The sequence below is a fragment of the Rhopilema esculentum genome, chromosome 5 (assembly GCF_057945365.1).
Source record: "Rhopilema esculentum isolate cy_ngs chromosome 5, ASM5794536v1, whole genome shotgun sequence".
NCBI lineage: Eukaryota > Metazoa > Cnidaria > Scyphozoa > Rhizostomeae > Rhizostomatidae > Rhopilema > Rhopilema esculentum.
The window spans coordinates 9,961,452-9,979,737 of NC_142819.1; the positions used below are offsets into that span (position 1 = coordinate 9,961,452).

The 18,286-nt window shown below is 35.4% G+C and overlaps 2 protein-coding genes across 2 annotated transcripts; one reads left to right on the forward strand and one right to left on the reverse strand.

Annotated features, from left to right (window-relative positions):
- Nucleotides 1-314: 314 nt before the first annotated feature.
- LOC135689784 (uncharacterized) lies at nucleotides 315-11,202 on the reverse strand. The gene is made up of 9 exons (XM_065207128.2): nucleotides 9,991-11,202; nucleotides 7,800-7,911; nucleotides 7,480-7,573; nucleotides 6,164-6,246; nucleotides 5,526-5,686; nucleotides 4,787-4,838; nucleotides 4,196-4,266; nucleotides 3,421-3,512; nucleotides 315-3,315 (listed from the first exon to the last, which is right to left on the reverse strand). The coding sequence occupies exons 1-9, from the start codon at nucleotides 10,674-10,676 to the stop codon at nucleotides 2,636-2,638; spliced, it is 2,031 nt and encodes a 676-aa protein (XP_065063200.2). The 5' UTR covers nucleotides 10,677-11,202; the 3' UTR covers nucleotides 315-2,635.
- On the forward strand, nucleotides 11,005-13,722 carry LOC135689475 (large ribosomal subunit protein eL34). The gene is made up of 6 exons (XM_065206711.2): nucleotides 11,005-11,076; nucleotides 11,196-11,263; nucleotides 11,662-11,675; nucleotides 12,203-12,282; nucleotides 13,125-13,228; nucleotides 13,615-13,722. The coding sequence occupies exons 1-6, from the start codon at nucleotides 11,017-11,019 to the stop codon at nucleotides 13,691-13,693; spliced, it is 405 nt and encodes a 134-aa protein (XP_065062783.1). The 5' UTR covers nucleotides 11,005-11,016; the 3' UTR covers nucleotides 13,694-13,722.
- The last annotated feature ends 4,564 nt before the right edge of the window (nucleotides 13,723-18,286 follow it).

The following is an 18,286-nucleotide window of genomic DNA, read 5'->3' on the forward strand; positions in this document are numbered from 1 at the left end:
GATTCATTTCTCATTATAATCAACCTTGTATACTAAATGTTTCAGCAGGTTTACCTTGACATTCGTATAATATGGAATAAAATTTACTTATAATGGTCTTAAAAGTGGAAAAAAAATTTCAAAAGCCTCTAGAGGCATTCTAAATTTTAAATTTCAATCTAAAAGCCTTCTCTTGAATGTCCCACCAACCCATTCAATTTTCAAGATAAGAATTCGATTGTAACCTGCATTATTTTATTTCTATCATTCCTCCAATGGAATATTTTGCAAAAACTAATAGAGCTATCAATTTCAAAACAGTGGGGATTTCACAATTTAGTCCATTGCTTTTCTTTACGAAAGTTTTCTAGATTGCATTCAAATTATTCCAATCACCATGATGTATTAAAATCACTTAATGATAAATCATGGTTTATGACATTTCTTACAAAACGTTTGAAATCAGCAAATTGCTAGATGGTCAAAATGGTTTTTAGTGTTCCTTAGAATTGCCATACTTCAAAAGTTTACTTGTTTTTATCGTTCTAAAAACAATAATTTCATGTACAAAAACAATATTTTCGATTACAATATTGGGCGGGGAAGCTAGGTCGACTTGTTGATAGGCATCTCAGCCAATATTTACCCATTGTTTTCAAATGCTGCACACCCCAGGCAACAAAGATAGATTAAAAATCAAAATGCAGGTTGCTTAATGAAATTGAAAAATATATTTAATATTTCAAGCTTGAAAAGTATACATGAAAGTAAAGAATAATTGCATACCTTAAGTTGTCAAATATCTGCAAAAATTTTCTACACGACAATATTTTCTTGCTATTGATCACCATAATCTGTTAACTTCAAAGATGAACGGAGAGTTGTTTCAATTCAGTTTAAGATACAAGTTGACTTTGTAACAAAAGTGGCTTCTAATTACAAATTTCATTATGGTTTGCTATCTACAATGTAATATCATCTCAAATTGTCTCAAGACGACGCCTTACAAACAGCCATTTCCATACATCTACAAGCGTTTTAGAATTCTGAAAAGAAAAGGATCCTAGAAATTCAAAATTTTTATCATTTCATAGCTTCTAGTCCATTTTTAAACTTATGGTATTTAAAACAGGAGCATTTGGATAATTTTCAGTTTTTCATATTACTTGCAACATTCGAATAAAAACGAAGAAAAATTACAATGAAGTAAAACTCGTAGTAACCAAAAAACTGAAAATTCAACCTAGGTAAAAGTTTTGATAGCTTGCATAAAAACGTATACATAATGTTAGATCAAAATGTAGCCGCAGCTAACAAAAATCTTATCGACTATTTTTGAGCCTCAGTTTCAACTGCGGATTATAAACAAAGGAGGGCTAATTTTATTTGTCTGAGAAACACTGTCTGTCATTTTCAAGTGGAGTTAATTTTTCTTTATAAAATCACAAATGAAGACCAAGAAACGATTATCTCTCTTCATCGGGATGAAGGCTGTCCGAATGAATGTAAAAGTAATAATTATAATGAAGAACTTTGAAAAAGGTGAACTTTTACAGGTGGCAGGTAAAAATTCAGCGACAACATTTTGCAATGACCTTGAGGAGTAAACTCTCAGTGATATTCTAAACTTTTTAACGTACAGCTCTGACAGTGGCAGAATCACAAAATCAAACAAAGCGCCCTATTAGTTTTATTTCCAGGGAAAACAGCTAATATGCGAGGGTTCTAGAATGGGAAGTGATTATGGTAGCGAGATGCATTTCTAGAACTTAGAATGGTGATTATATTTTCCGAAAAACACCAGGCAATAACTCTAACATGAAAAATCAATTAAATCGGTTACATGTTCTGCCAGTGCTCGTGTAGCCATGTCTCACAAAATCTGCAACATATTCAACTGATTTCCTAGAGACATTTTATAGTGTTCCTTTAGGCCATATTGCCAAAACAAAAAGTTATCGAAATTGATTCTAATGCCGTATCCACATATCCACAGTGTTTTGTACATCCGACTCACATCCCAGGGTGGAAGCATACATTATGTGCGGCTCTTTTGGGCTTCACAGCATGATAATGAAAGGTTTGGGGGCAAGCCTATTGTTTCCGAACGATGACGCCACATTTTTCTTGGGAGGGGGGGATGGTAAAATATTTTTTACTTGCACAACTTTGTGTCCCACCTTAGGCAAACAGTTAAGCTTTTACTTAATATAAACTAAACCAAACGACATGGAAAACTTAAGTGTAACTAACAAATGTTAATGCCAACTGACTGCCAATTAAAGCAGTGACAGATTGTGCAGTGACAGTGACAACTGGACAAAGGTGAAGGATTTCCTTATGTACAGAGTATAATATCAAATCTATGCTCAGCTTCTTTGAATAAAAATGCGACATAATAAAAATATAAAGACATACATCATTTTTTATCCTAATTTCATATCACTGCTTTTCTATGCTAGCCAACAAAAGCGCAGCTTAAAAGTTTTAGTCAAGTTTAGGTGCCGAAACTTTTTTAGAAGGCATCTTTCAGGAGCTTCTTGCTTTAATTTTTTGGTTGAAATATTTTCCTGTACAAATAACATGAAATTAAACGAAACTTCAACGAAGGATTGTTCAAGAAATAATCGTTTTGTACATAAAGAAATGTCTAATGTCACTTCGGTGTGTTCCATTGTGAGTGTGGATTGTTTGGAAAAAAACCTGATGGAGGCAAACCAGGAGCAAAACGTGGATCTGGCAAGATATTTCTTGGGGGTCTTGGTGGAAATGAGTCTGCAGCAATACTAGAGGGTGGCATTGCGTGATGAAACATCGGCGGTGGAACATTTGGATCAAAAGGGGGCATTGAGGGAGGGAACCGGAAACCTTGCCGGATGGAGCCATTTTGAAATGTACTGCAAGGTCTCATCGAATGAGGTCTAATGTCAGGATGGGCTGGTGGTGGCCTTTGGAATTCACCCGAAGGGACCCAGCCTCTAGGAGACCATGTTCCAAAAGGTGCTTGTCCTTGTATATGACCCTGGAACCTTGTCCGTGGAAACCCCGCTCCCTGATTGGTCAGTCCTGGCATCGCTTCTCTTGGCATACCATTGACTGGAGGCAAGCCCCCTTGGTTGCCAGGTCTTTGAAAGCTCCCAGCAGGAAAGGGCGGTCTTGTAAAGTGCCCTCGAATACCAACTGGGCTAATGGCAGGTTCATTTTGAAAAGACGTAGCTGTTTCATGGAAGCCATGGGATGAAATACCAGTGTTGCTACTTCTAGCATTTCCAACTTGAAATTCATTTTTCACTGGCGTCTGTCGATAACTTCCTTTTCCCGAGTCGCTGAATTTCCCTGAAAGCAAATATAATTTTGTCGTAAAGCTCTCATCTGATATCTCAGTACTATACAGTGTAAAAGATGTATCCTTGTCCGTGCCTTTGAAATCAATCAACTAACCTCGAACTTTTCCGTTTGCATTTGCGTGACTTTTCTCCATATTAGTGTCTTCGCCATCCGCTTGATTGTCGCCATCTTCTGTTCTTGTTTTTCTAAAAGAACAGCAAGATGAGTTATCACGCTAAGAAAATAAAATTAACATGGTATTAAGCAACAAAAAGGACGACCAGAAATTTCTTAAACTAGACGCTAAACCCACAAAAAGTTGCCTAGTAAATAACCTATGACCATGACCTCTGACCTCTCTAACCTATGACTTTACGGCCTACAGATATTTCAGATAACCGAGAAACTAATTACAGGGCACCTACCTCGCTAATGATAACTTTTCAGGTATCCTGAGCAAAAACCTATTTGCTGCAATTATTTGAAAGCTTGTCCGCGCTTTTTTTAGCGTTTGTTTTCATCTTTATTGTTAATCTCATTGTCTAATGTGTGTATATGCAAATTCAAGAGGAACGATTATATAATCTTTTTAAAAAAGTAGAAGCAAGTACTTGTTGGGAATGAACTGATATAACATTGGCTATAAACCTATAAATCTATTTATAGGCAACAAATCGAGATCGAATTCCATTTTGTCACCAGACATCTCACACATTAGGCATCCCATAATTCCTTGGATACAGCTCAATGTCAATTCAAATTGAATAGAACTTGAAATTATTCCAAAAAGCTGGGATATTTGTCAATCTTCATTATAAAGATGCCATTTTATTCTACCATATTTACTGATAAGCCACAAAATACAGTCATAAAATTAAAAGGAGCTCACCTTTCTTTTCTTTTTCTCCTAGCTGCTGATTTTGCTTTGGCCTCTTGTTCGTCGTCAGAATAATCTATGCACTGAAGAATGAAACAACGCAAAACGGTCAAAATGTCACAAAACATAGGGTGCCGAAAAGAACGGTAAAGAAAAAGAGAGCTGTTCTCTCTGGGGGTGTCTTTACGCTTAGTGGTTAAATCCCCAGGCCGACAAAAAACGCCCTTCTTCTGTGAAGGGTAGGTATGTAACTTGCTACTTAGCCTACGAAGGTAGTGTTTTAGGACACTGTGATGCTATGTTTATCGAGCAGTGTCCAGGTCCTTCCTCTCGATGAGACCACACCTCGTGATTCCTACGCCTTGAATTAGAGAGTTGGCGACTCTCTTCACTCTTAGTGAGAGTTTCGTCGTGCCATGGACTCGAACCACGGACCCTTGGGTCTGTAGTCAGCGCCCTGGGCCCTCCTTGCACCTTAAAAGGGTAGGTTTGAATGCTTACAAAATTTAACATTCAAGGCAAACGTTTACAGATACTCGATACCTGAATTCATGTCTAAAGTAATTTTGACTTTGGAAGGGTTAAGATAAAGAAAAAACTTGCCTCTGGAGGTGGTTCTTGGTCAAACTGCCATGATGCATCAGAGCCTTTCATTCTACGAACAATATGATGTGATTAGGAACTTTCAGAAATGAGTTTATAAATAGTTGATCAAATTCCACTGTACACTGAAAGTTCAACACTGATGAAGATGTCTCTTGAATATTGACAATTTTGCAAAAATATTGCCTTACGAAAAGCACACTTAATAGGGAATACACTGACCATAATCCCTGTTGTCTGAGTAAACCTCGTGCATTAGACACTCAGGGGCAAGCCAAAAAGATTTTCGGACGGGAACAGAAATGATTTTTGCCGACAAAAAGGGCATGCCTCAATCTTCAAGGTGGGGGGGGGGCAAAAGATAAATAATCTTAAAAGCTGCTTTCATGTGTTTCTATTTTAAAATTCCTACTTTAGTGCCATACTTGAAAGTTTAACTGCTAAGGAACTGTTTATAGGTTTCAATTGTTTCAAAAAGGCTACAATTCCACACAAGATGAGAAAAAAATTGCTTTCTTTGCCCGGCAAAAACCTTTTATGTGCTGACGGACAAAGTGTTGAGGAAACAGCACGCCAACACCCCTTTTGCGACGCCCCTATATTTGGGGGTGTTTCTATTGAAATAGCAAGAATTTGGACACTGATTGAGGTAAAGGTACTGCCAGTTAATTGATTTAGTGTTAAATTCTGAGCAACAGGTTTAACAATGAAATTTACTGTATGACAAAGGAAAAAGTACTTCTTAAGCTGCTCCACGAAGACATAATTGGTACAAGTTAGGTAATTTGGTGCAAAATACACAGTTTCACCAACAGCAAGACCAAGACTGGCAAATTTTTCTTCACTGGAAAGTCTGACAGTATAGAATGGACATTTGACTGGACCAAAGATGTCAAAAACCTAAAATACAATTGAAAATTAAATCATGTGAACTCATAAAAACAGGTGTTAGCGTAGGGCAAATTTTTGCATGCTTTTGAAGAATGGCAGAAAATAAAAGAATTACAAAAGGGAAGGCTTTAAGCGTTATTATGTGAAAACAAAATTCAGTAGCCAGATCCACTGTTGGTATTTCCTAGTTTTCTGATAAGTTATGCTTGTCTTTTTTGTATTCTTTCAAACAAAAAACTGTTCTCGATGATCACATTCAGTGTGAAACTCAGGGTAGCAGGTTAGAATCGTCCTGTTCTCTACACCAAAAGCTTGAAAATGAAATTTCATAAACTTTAAAATTCCATAAGAATGTAAGGAATGACTAAATTGGATATAACAAATCATAGTGAGGTATCAAATACGTCCTGTTAACAGATAATTTCCAATATCAGAGCATGCTGTAAGTTAGAATATATCTTTTGCTTTTTCTACAAGCTCCCTCACCTTTCCAAATGGCTTTCGATCCTCTTTGAAACATACTGTACCTACATCTAAAGCTGGACCATCTATGACTCCTTTGATGACAACTAAGAAGTGCAACAAAGAAAAAATTCAAGATCAGATTGATTATCTGGTTAACAAACTTGAGAAAATAATTGGGTTCCCAAAATTAGGAAAACAGCTTATTGGGATAAGCAACTTATATTCAGAGTAGGACAACTGTTTCTTACAATGTTTATTTACATGATATATAACATTTTATAGTTTGGTGTTACAACGATAAACAATATCAGCCTTTGAGGTTTGTATGGCTTACATGACAGTTGATACATTATAAAGAAAATCAACAAAATGTCTAGAAAACAGGTGCCAAATGCCAAGATTTGTAAATTCCTGTACACCCTGGTAAAAAACTACAATCACTTATAAAATTAGCTTTTATGCGCTTTCTATAAGATATTTGAAATTCAGCCCCCAAATTGCTTGGTGAGGGAACCAAGCTCTCTTGGTAGAATACAAGCACTAGCATTACAGACATAGAAAAAAGGTATGACTGGTGGCCTATGGGTTAATCAAATGGGTTACAAGTGGATTTGCTTTGTTGGTATCATAAAAAATTGACCTAAACAGCCGTGATAGGTTATTCCCATTCAGAAAAACCGAGAAACATCTTTAGAAAGAGTTTCTTTCTTAGAAGGAGTAAAAAGTTCTGTTCATTAGAGCTTGGAGTTGGTAAAAAACCAAATTGAAGAGCTTTCTGCAACTATGCGTCCATCTGCAATTTGAAGTACTACAAACTGATTAAATGTCCTTTCTTAGAGCCTCTTTTTATCAGCAAATTTATCCCACCTTTTAGCCCATGAGATCTCTACCTTCCTATACAAATATTTGTAATGTCCCCCTCTAAGCTTATTGGGGTGGTATTTACCTATGTAAATACAAAACTGGCTATACAAAACAAAACTGGTTGGATGAAATTTTTATCTATGAGCATGTGTTTGCACCATGGAAAAAAATGATGCATTGCCATATCTGGGAAAACTGATAGGTGGTATAGAAAAGAAGCCATAAAAAGTCAGGTGGGACGGTATTTGCATGTAAACATACAATGATTTAATCCCACTGCCAGTTTATAGGCTGAAATATGGGGTAAATTTGCTCATAGAAACAGACCCTTTTAATACAGAGGCCTCTCTAAAATCACAGGCAAAACTTTGGTTCCTGGATATTACATAACTTTATCAGGATTCTTAAGATCTTGAAACTTGGTAAGGATCTGTCACTGGAAATAAAACAAAAATCAACAAAATTCATCTTACCCATTAGTTCAACAAAGCTCTGTATTTCCCCAATTTGCTCTAATCTTGCATCCTTGGGTAGCTCATCTTGAATTTCAGGTTCCACTGGAAGTTCCTAGAAAAGTATCAAGCACTTTTGAATAGAACATATAACTTGAGTGTTCCATAATAAACACGTAAAAATTTATATTAAAATTTACAATTTATATAAAACAACAAAAAAATAATGAAAAGGGTTATGTGGATAGAGGTTACTTTATCAATAAAGAAAACAGAGATATAAACATAATTACTGTAGACTGAGACAAGCCAATGATGGCATTTACAAGTTTAAAGATTACCTGAGGCAGTATTTCATCTTTTGTCTTTGGTAAAGTAGCATGGTTTACTTCATCCTCTTCATTTTCAGCATCCATAATAATCTTACGTAGGTTAGGTTTGTCTTCATCATCACTTAAAATTATTGAAAAATAATTGAAAAACATTGAAAATGAAGATAATGACAATAAAATGAAATAATTTACCTAATTAAAGGCAAATTAAAAGAAATAACATTTTTCAATAACATCCCCTTAAACCCTGGAATGTCAAAAAGATGGGGCACTGAAAAGTGTGTTTATTTCACTTAGTTGGACTAAAAATGAATTAGATGGGCAAAAAAAGGGCAGATGTGTTAACAGTATTAACTATATGAAAGGTATTAACTAAATACCATTTCCATTAAGCAGGAAACTTCCATGCTTTTTCTGTATGCTGCCACCCGTTATTCAAAGATAATCAGCTATATTGGTGAAAAAATCAACTATGTTTGTTTTATCTGTTTAATAAATGAAAGCTTTTGTAATCCCCAATGACATCTTCAAAATGTGCCATTGTTTAATCCATGGTTTATTCAAAAATCCTAGCCCTGGTATTAGCCTCCTAAAACTAACATCGTGGCCCAACAATTTCTTTGTTTGTGCAAACCTTTGAGGCTCAAGTTTTCTTTGTTGTGCAATGATGGAAGAATGGCTGAGCAGCAGGAAGGTATTAGTTCTCATTTTTAAAATCTTGAGGGCCACTGTCTGCCAAATAGATAGTGGATAGAACCTCAGCTTAGACTGTAAATTCCTAACAAAAACTGTTTATTGTTATCAAGCCTATCATTTTTTGCTTTCAAATCCATATGATTCTGCCTTGACTATATGACAAGCTATTCAAACTGCATATTCCATGAAAGAATACCACCAGATTAAAGGTTTTTTGACATTAAACTTTTCACTTTTCCCTTGCAAGAGAAACCTAAAAGCCTCAAAGAAAATAATCAGCTTAAGTTACTCTCTTGAACCCAATCAAATCAAAGTAAAAACAAACAAAACAGCTGGCACTTTTTTTCTTGCCCAGACTGACAGGGACTTCCTAGCCTGAAATGACTAAATGTTGTCGTGCTGTCTGGACTGATATGACCATAGAGTCATACCGGTTTGGAACAGTTTGATTTTAAAGTCAGACAGTTGGTTGTATAAATTGTTTATGAAATTGTGATTCAACATGTTAGGTTGTTGATCTTCTCAAACAATGTTTCACATTCTTACTCTGATAAGATATATCTTGAGCTTGCGCTGCACATCTCTATTGGTTAACCTTTTGGTATATTGTAGTAGAAGCTCTCATTCACAGGCAAAAGCCTCATGTTACTAGAATCAATGGGTTAATACCTTGGGACTCAAGTACTAGATACAAAACTACTGTATAAAAAGACTAATTTCATCCCATATTTTGCCATAGCCATTATCTATGTATACTAAGTAGGAGACATCATTCGCCCGAAACTAACTGGATAAGTTACACCAGTGACCAAATTTCAAATTTAAAGGACAAGTGACACGCTTTTGGCGCCAAACTTTTTTTTCTTTTAACTTAAAGTAAAATGCTGCATGAGAGTGTTGTTGAAATATTTTTCCTTTCTGATTTCATTTTCCTACTTAAAAACCCTTTTTAAATTATGGCGGGAAATGAATCATGTGACACCGTGACATAGATTGTGATAATCTGTTATTGCTGCTACTGGTATACAGTGCAATATTAACATTTACAACATGCTTCTAAACGAATTCAGTTCGTCTGGGCCTGTCGCGTCGTGTTTCATAGACTCTCTATTAATGACAGGAAAATTTCGAGTTATCACAAAGTATGTCATAGGGTCACGTGATAAAAAGCAAAATCGCGCCCCCTGTGCCCCCTGATTAGAATTTTTTGTTCTAAACCAGGAAAAACTTACTTCTAAATGATGATCTACAAGTTAATGAAAAGAAAAGATAGGGTGAAAAGTGTGTCACTTGTCCTTTAAAACGAAAGGGAAATCAGCATCTATGGGGCCAGTGCCTTAGAATAATTTTTGATCCAAGAGGTCTTTTTGCTTAATCAAAACAATGTAACCTCCAACCCTGCTAAATAGTTTTCCAATGTGAATTCTTATGCAGCAGGTTGAATTCAATATTTTTCTCCACCCAGTCACCCCTGTTTGTTAAATAGGGATTCCTAGTAACTGACCTTTCAGAGGATGATGTTGTTGAGGATGAGGATGATGAGGATTCAGAGTCACAGCTCTCTTCTGATTCACCTGTGTCACTGTCATAAGAAACAAGTCTTCTTCCTAATAACTGACTTGCTCTGGACACAACATCATTACCATTATCACACTCATCATCACTAGAAAAAGGTGAAACCCTTCTTTGATTTTTTGAGGGCTCAAATGATTGATTCTTCAAGACAATTTTGGTGATGAATGCAAGATCAGACATGTCACAGAATTCTTCCTCATTATCATCATCATTATTGTTTTCAGTTGAGTCTAAATCGCTTTCCTTTTCGACATCGTTCTTAGCCAACACTGCCACAGATTCTTGGACTTGGGGCAGGTTACTTTTCTCATTTAGATGAGGATCATCAAAATATTCAGGCATTGTACTTTCACATATGTCACTATTGATGTTATCAGTCGATTCTAACATTTCATATGTCCATTCGCTTGGTGATTCATCAGCTTTTAAACATGGAACGTTTGTGCCTTCATCGTCATTTAACTCCATTACACCATTTCCATTTCCAATATTTGAGGAATTAGCTTCAGCACTGGCGCTTTCATTTTCCATTGCACTCATCGTTAAACCATTTCCATTTATAATATTTGAGGAATTAGCTCCAGCGCTAACGCTTTCATCTTCCATGGCACTCATCGTGTACCAGTGTATCCCCTATTGTTCTGAGCTTGTTGGATTTAAAACGAGTTAAAACTTCATGTAAACATCAAATCCATGATTTCTAACTCTAATAATATATCCAGTTGTTATAACGCAAGACTGGTATAGCCTTTATCTTAATAAAGCAGCATCCAACCTCCCTTCTTGACATTATATTCATAAATATACAAAAACAATGAAGTTTGGCCTTGTTGGTGTTTTTTAGAACGTTTTATTGTAACGCGATTCTGTGAAACCATGCATGTTTTAAGTCCCACGTGAGTTAGGCCAGTTAGCGTGGGAATCCTATTCGAGGCCAGTCTCGTCCTTGAAATGTATGCCAGTCTCGCTTCAAAACGAAAAGTCCTTTTCTAAATTTGTCCTAAACGGCGAAGAAGTAAGAATTTCGAAAACTCATAACATCTTCTAAAAACCTTTACATCTCAAGCTATGATAGCATTTTGAGTCGTTTTTGGTATTTGTTGATTATTTTTAAAAAAATTTATGTATTTATAGATGGGATCAAAACGCTTAGTACTTCGTCGTCGCCTTTCCTACAACACCAAGTCGAACAGGAGAAGAATGTGAGTCGATAAATTGTTTACCTTCTTTTTATCAATTATGCTCGACAGTTCTTATAGCTCTCTATGATTATAGCTAACACCGTCTTATTAATGCCTTAATCTGTATTCTTTCTGGTTGTATCTTTGTCAACCGTAATTCCTCGTGTATTTTTACCGACGAGCTAGATATGATTTAAGCATATTGCTCCAAAGAAATGCAATGTACTGCAAATGGCTAGCATTTGAATGTTAAAACAACATGTATATATCTCCTATTTCATATTTAGCTTAATCACATCAAACTCATTACCTCAGTCGACCCATAAAGAATTTCCTTAGTAACTCCACAAGTCCATGTTTTCCTTTATGAATTATGATTATAAGTATTACTTGCTTTCCATGTGCTGTTTCATCTAAAGATCAAAGACTCCAGGTTTGTTATTATCAATATTTTTATCATATATTATTTGTTTTATACAGTGCTGATAGGACCCCATTTTGGAACAGGACTTCAGCCACTGCAGTTGATTTTGTGTACCTGTGTTCCAGAATGATTCTCAACAAGATATTGTGCATGCATAGTCATTTCAAATAGATCCACATGAAAATCTCCTATTACTATTTAAATGGCATGCAAAAGGAAGTTTTTTTAATAAGGAATTTTGGCATTGAGCACTACATTGATCTTGTCATGCATCTGTCATACCTGCAGACTGACATTTGTCAGCAGCTAATGTTAATCCTTTGAAAACTTGTCAAGCTTTCATTTTGTTTTGCTTGTTTGAATTGGATGTATGAACTCAAAAAAGAAACTTTCTGTAAATATTTACGGAAACAAATGACTTTATCACCAATTTAATTATATATAAATATGTATTATGAGTAATCTAGAGCATCAATTCATTGCTAATCTATGTATAAGTTTTTGTTTGGCATCTAACATTGTTGAATTTTTCCCAGGTGGAAAATTGGTTTATCTTTACACAAAGAAAGTAGGAAGTGTGCCAAAATGCGGTGACTGCAAGTTAAAGCTCCGTGGGGTATGCATCCAGTTATGAAATTTTACTAATATGAATGTGTGCCAATTCAGTTTTATTCAAATTTATTTCCAAAATACAAAGATTTTAATCAAATTCAAAGTTGCAATGAAAAATTCCCAGTGACAGGTTTTTATAATTTCAATAGTAGAGTCTGTTTTAAACTCAGTTCAGTTAATTTATTTAAAATTCCACTAACACAACACTATTAGCTTTACATACCAGCTATCTTATTAACAATAACAAATTGAATAAAAACTTACTTCAATGTTCCTCTTACATGAAATAGGGTGTTTGTTTATATGCTGCACAAAGTCAAGCCCCATTAAATTAAGCCTTTTCTCTCAGTTATCACATAAAAAGGGTTAAAATAAAGCTGCCAAACACCATGAAAGAAAAGGAAAGATATATCTTGAAACAATTTTGTTATCACAATGATAATTTTTTGGAATGGAAAAAGAACATCCTGAATCTTCATGAAAAAGTCGCAAAAGTCAGCTTCCTAGCATGAAAAACATCAGCTTCAGAAATTGAAAGGATGAAAGAGTGGAAATCTGCAAGTCTTTAGAAGCAATAGATACTGAAATAATTGGTATGCTGATATGGAAAATTACCATGTCATTCTCGGGTTGAGAAGTCTAAAGTGCAAATGACATTTTTCTCTTCCTTCACTTGCATATACTTTATATATGTTAATAAAACAGCATTCTTGTTAACCATGATGAAAATTAAGCTGCTTTTAAGTTTCTTACTTGTGCAGTTTTATCACAATGCAGTCAATTTTGTGTTGTTTTCCGCATTTTGATGGCAATAATTAGAACATTTTTGTTTCCGTTTTTATGTAGCTTCCAGCCGTTCGTCCAACTGAATTAAAAGCTTTGTCTAAGCCAAAGAAGAACATCACCCGAGCATATGGAGGCTCACGATGTGCAAAATGTGTCAGAGAAAGGTAAATATTAGCCTAACCTTTTGTGCCAATGTTTCTGTCTTTTTTATAGCACTTATTTCATTTTGCCAGTATTGTTCAGCTTGTTTAAGAACTTCAACTAAATTCTGTTTTCCGATAAAGGAGGCAGCTCTAAAAAAGAACTTTGTGTATAAAACATCAAAATAACTGATTTGTATGTCAATGATAACATGAAGTTGGGCCACTTATGAAAGCTTTTGCCAAGTCTCTTTCATCTACACAGTTTTGCTTTTGCCACCTTGGCAATTTTGACTGTAAATCATTGTTGACAAATCATATACATATTTCATAATGTTTTTTGACATGTTGAATCAGGGTCATCACTTTCTTCTCTTGAAGGTATTCTAATGTTTGCTTTTTTATTTTAGGATTGTCCGTGCTTTTCTCATTGAAGAACAGAAAATTGTTGTACGTGTACTTAAAGCACAACAAGGTGGCAAAAAGTAATTGTATAATTATGACATTGTAAAGACCAAGATGTGTGTATTTTTGTTCTCTGGAGTTCTATAAGTGCCTGTTCATTCCAAATGTGGCACCAAAACAACTTCTTCCCAAACTAGGCAGCTTTTTGTAAATCTTTAGATTTATTCCATGGATACTTAAGACCCCGTTTACACTATGTCCGTATCATCCCTGTATGGTTTGACGCCTAAATCCTTAGTTTTCTTGAGCCCTGTTTACACTATACTGGTATGATATCATATCGTTTGAGAAAAACAATAACCGATATGTTAATCATTGCCTGATTGTGTGCTTGTCCAATTGTGCGCTTGCAAATTGATTTCCAAAAAGGCGTGTAAACAAAAAACTGAAACTCAGTGTGAAATTAAATGTGAAGCATAACCAAAAAGGAAGTAGGATACGAGATAATAAAACAGACACTGCAACATTGTCCAAAAAATTCTGCCATTATCTTCAGAATCATTTAGATTTTCGATTTCAATTAGCTTTCTGTCTTTTTTGCTGAGAATTGTCGAGTAATCAATTCACTTGAACACCTTTTATAATGAGCAGTTGTTTACAAGATGAGTGGTTAATTTTTTCGTACACAGAGTCTTGAGGGTACAGATTTAGTCTGTGGAAGTAACTAAACAATTTAACTAAAAGGGTACATTATATCAAAACATAAAAAGTTTAATTGCAAACTTTTAAAGCTTATAGCCCAAAATGAGGAGAGGGTTGTTTTCCTATACTGTTGACAAAAATTTGAAACAAACTCATGGACAGACTTTCAGAAGTCAGAAATTTATAACTAATACAAAAATGCTTACTCTCTGTCTATCTGGTATAAGTGCTATCAATTTTCATTGCACAAGTCAGATTTTTCAAGGCAAATACAGATTTTTCAAGGCAAATATTTGAGTAAGTTTTTAAATTGCTGCTAAAACTGATGCCATTAAATTCAGACATGAATTTGAATTTCAATGCAGGGAGTCTTTCACATTATACATTTGCAAAATTTTTGATGTTCTCAACTCTCCCTCCCTCTTGTATGCAGTCATAGATAGAAACCCCCCACCACTAATATGTATGTACTCTTTGAGTTAGACCCCCCCCCCCCCTCATTTGCAATTTTACAGCAAAGTATGGATATGCCCTGAACGAAACTGCAAACAGTATTGGAGACAAAAAAAGGTCTTTTGGAGACAGCAGCTTGTCTGCAGCAACAGGTTTTTTTAATGACTAGATATCTTCAACACAAAAACATCTAGGCAACTAAAACTTAAACACGAAAACATCTAGCTTACCATACATCTTGTGGACATTTCTAATACAAATACATCCGTTCAGAGGATAACCTGGGAGATGGACTTTTCTGCAAAATGTTTTTGTATCAAAAACTACGAGTTAGTCAATGATCGTTTCAAGTGTTCAAGTTTATTCTTCCAGAAAATGACCTCACTTTCTACACTTTCTGAGACCAATTTCTGATTAATTGTTTCTAGAATTTGAAGCAGTAGTCCTGAAAAAAATTTTGCAAAAAATGGTGACTTTCCACAGACTTTTGATAATGAGTTGTATATAACTGCAAGGCACATCACAGAATCCTTTGTACCCATAGTCTGCATCTTGCTGACCTCACCCACAAAAGCTATGTGCAACTTCTGAATCACATCCACGACTAAACAATCATTGGACTCTCCAAATTTTCTACTGATTATGAGAAATGCATGTGAAATCAAAGAAACTTTACAAGCAAGCTGCCTAATTAATCCATCCATTCCACTTAGCTCTGCAAGCCCAAGATCGGCGGGGAAATATTCTTCCTGTGCTTCTACGTACTTATCAACTAAATCTAAGCTACATTGCCAACCAGATTTGGTTGATTCAATCATTGTTACCGCAAGGGCTGTTAAAATCTTCATGGTGATTGGCTTTTCATGACAAGTAAGTTTATGGAGAAAGTGGTAACTGGTGTCAGTGTTAATCTGACACAACTTCATAATCAAAAGCCATGCATTATTTGAAGAACTTTCAACTGCTGCAGTCATCTCTTCCTCAAAGTTTAAGTTCATGAAACTGTCTGAAAAATATAACAATGAATGTGGAAGAGACAGTGACGCTTGAGTCTCACCATTCAAAAAAATATCTGCAAAATAAAATTGGGACAACCAACAAAGACCAGGTAGCTCACTTGTTATCATACCAAGGCATTCTTGACTATTGAGCAAGAGAGGCTTCAGTTGTTTTAGAGTCAGAATTATTGTTAAGTGCAGTTGCTCTATTCTGTTTGTTAACTGAAACAATGCCTCCAAGTCATTATCAGCCTTGCGTTCAAATGTTTCCTTGATTTGGATCACATCAAAAACACACTGCAAAAAGCCTTTGACAATTCCATTAGAATTATCACTAGCTTTGTAGGAGGCTACAAAGTTTATTGTTGCTTGCATGATCTGCATAATCAGAGACAAGGAAACATCACTTGTCAAACCAGCTCTGTGTTTTTCTAACTCTGGAAGCAAAATATCATCAATTATATCCAATGGACTTATAAGGTTCCATTCAGGATTGCCATATTCCTCATATTTTATCCTCAGAAGCCCATCTATAAATACGCACACAGTCTCAAAATTATCTTTTTTCAGCTGTTTCCAAAACTGTTGTAGGATACAAATAACTTGATTTGTATGACTTCCATCATTCTTTAACAATAGCAAGGCACTTAATTCCTTCAAAAACTGAAGAATAACTATTGCCATTGGTGTTGAAGTGACACCTCTTATCACAAGTTCATATAATACCTCATATGGGTGGATTAATGTCAACTGTGAAAGGTGATCAAATACTTTTTCTGACTTGTCAAATGAGAGTTTATTTATTCCAAAATTTAACTGGCTTTTAAAATTCTGATAAGCAAATTCTCCATGTAGCAAATTATAGCTTTCATTCTGAAATATGTCAGCACAGGCAATCATGACTTTTTGTGCAACTTTTATATCAATTCCTTTAATCATCTCACAGGATATCTTGGACAATTTGTCCAATTTCTGTTCGCTTTCGACATCGGCAGCTGAATGCAAATGACATCCTTGGAGATATTTGAACCAACCAATCAAAAATTTCTCAGTTACTATTAAAGGATTGTAAAGAGAAGCCAAGGCTTGATATTGCTGTAAACATGACACAGCAGAGATCTCCCAGCCCTTCAGCAGTTCTAAAAATGATTGTGCTTCCCACTCTTTACTCATCTTCATAGAACTTGACAATATCATATCCTCCTTTTTGGCACTATCTTTTGGTTCCTTTACTATTTCAACAACTGATAGCCAATCATCTGATGGAAATGTTGCATCCATTTCTATTTCAGACATGTTCAAACTTTTGCAAACAATACCATGAATCTTATTTATTTCTTCAATACCATAACACAATACATCAAATCTTTCCCAACAGTCCAAGAACTTTGAGTCTAGCATGTTTTTATTTAATAAAACTTCTTTGACTGTTTGTGACTCCTTGTTTTCTGACACTTGGTGCAGTTTTTCTGAGAATATTTTCTTCAGCTTTACAGGAAATTCACGACTCAAACCATCCATTTTGACAAAATTTGTGTCTCTGCTAATAATATTTTCAAATGCACTGTGAATCATCAGTGGAAAATTGCCATGTAGGTCTTTATTTCTTGTTTCCTTTATCACAAGAAAACATTTGGTAAACTCAATGAAGTAAATGTTCATTATTTCAAATGAAAATAGCATTGTATTTTTGCATGAGGTTTTCAACAAGACATCTTCCAATACATTGAATAATTGTCTTTGAATGCTGTCAACTTCTTCAAAAGAAATGGATACATAATTGCTAGCACTAAGAAGGAATTTCAAACCACTGACAAGAAATCTGCCAGCCTTTTCTGTATGGTTCCATCTTTTTAGAGAATTTAATACTTCAGCTACAATAGAGTTGATGATTTCGCCATCTTCGATAAGCAATGACATGAACTGTGCTTCACATTTAAATTTTGAAATAATCTCTAACCAAACATCAATACCAGCTTTTTGATCGCAAAATACTCCAACATTAGACTGTAAAAAAATTGTATGCTGTGAGGGGAGCATCCAGTTTTCAAGACACTGGCTTGATTCATAATTTTCCAAATTGAGTCCCTTGTGGTTTTCTGCGTTTACCAGAATCTGCTTCAAAGCATGGAGGGACAGAGCTTCTTTCTCTTCGTCAGTTACACAGCCGAAAGGCAAAATGCTCATTAGGCTTTCTTCTACTCCCAGAACAGCATCTTCAAACCTGCAATCTCCAAAGCAAATTAGATCTATATTTCTTGGCATATTTCCTCCAACAGTGAAGACTTTTTTAGATCAGTGCTTAGTGCTGTCCGAACAAAAACATGCTTCGCGCCAATTATCTCTCGACCCCACTTTGATGTCTTATTGGCAATGAGGCCACGTCAAGATGGTGAAGATCATAAGATGTTTTAAAATGCTTTGGACTACGTCACAGACTGGAATGATAGTTTGGAAGAGGATTGGTCCAGGGGGGGGTCCAGGGACGCTTGCACAGGGTTAAGGCGGGGGGGGCAGTGTTGGT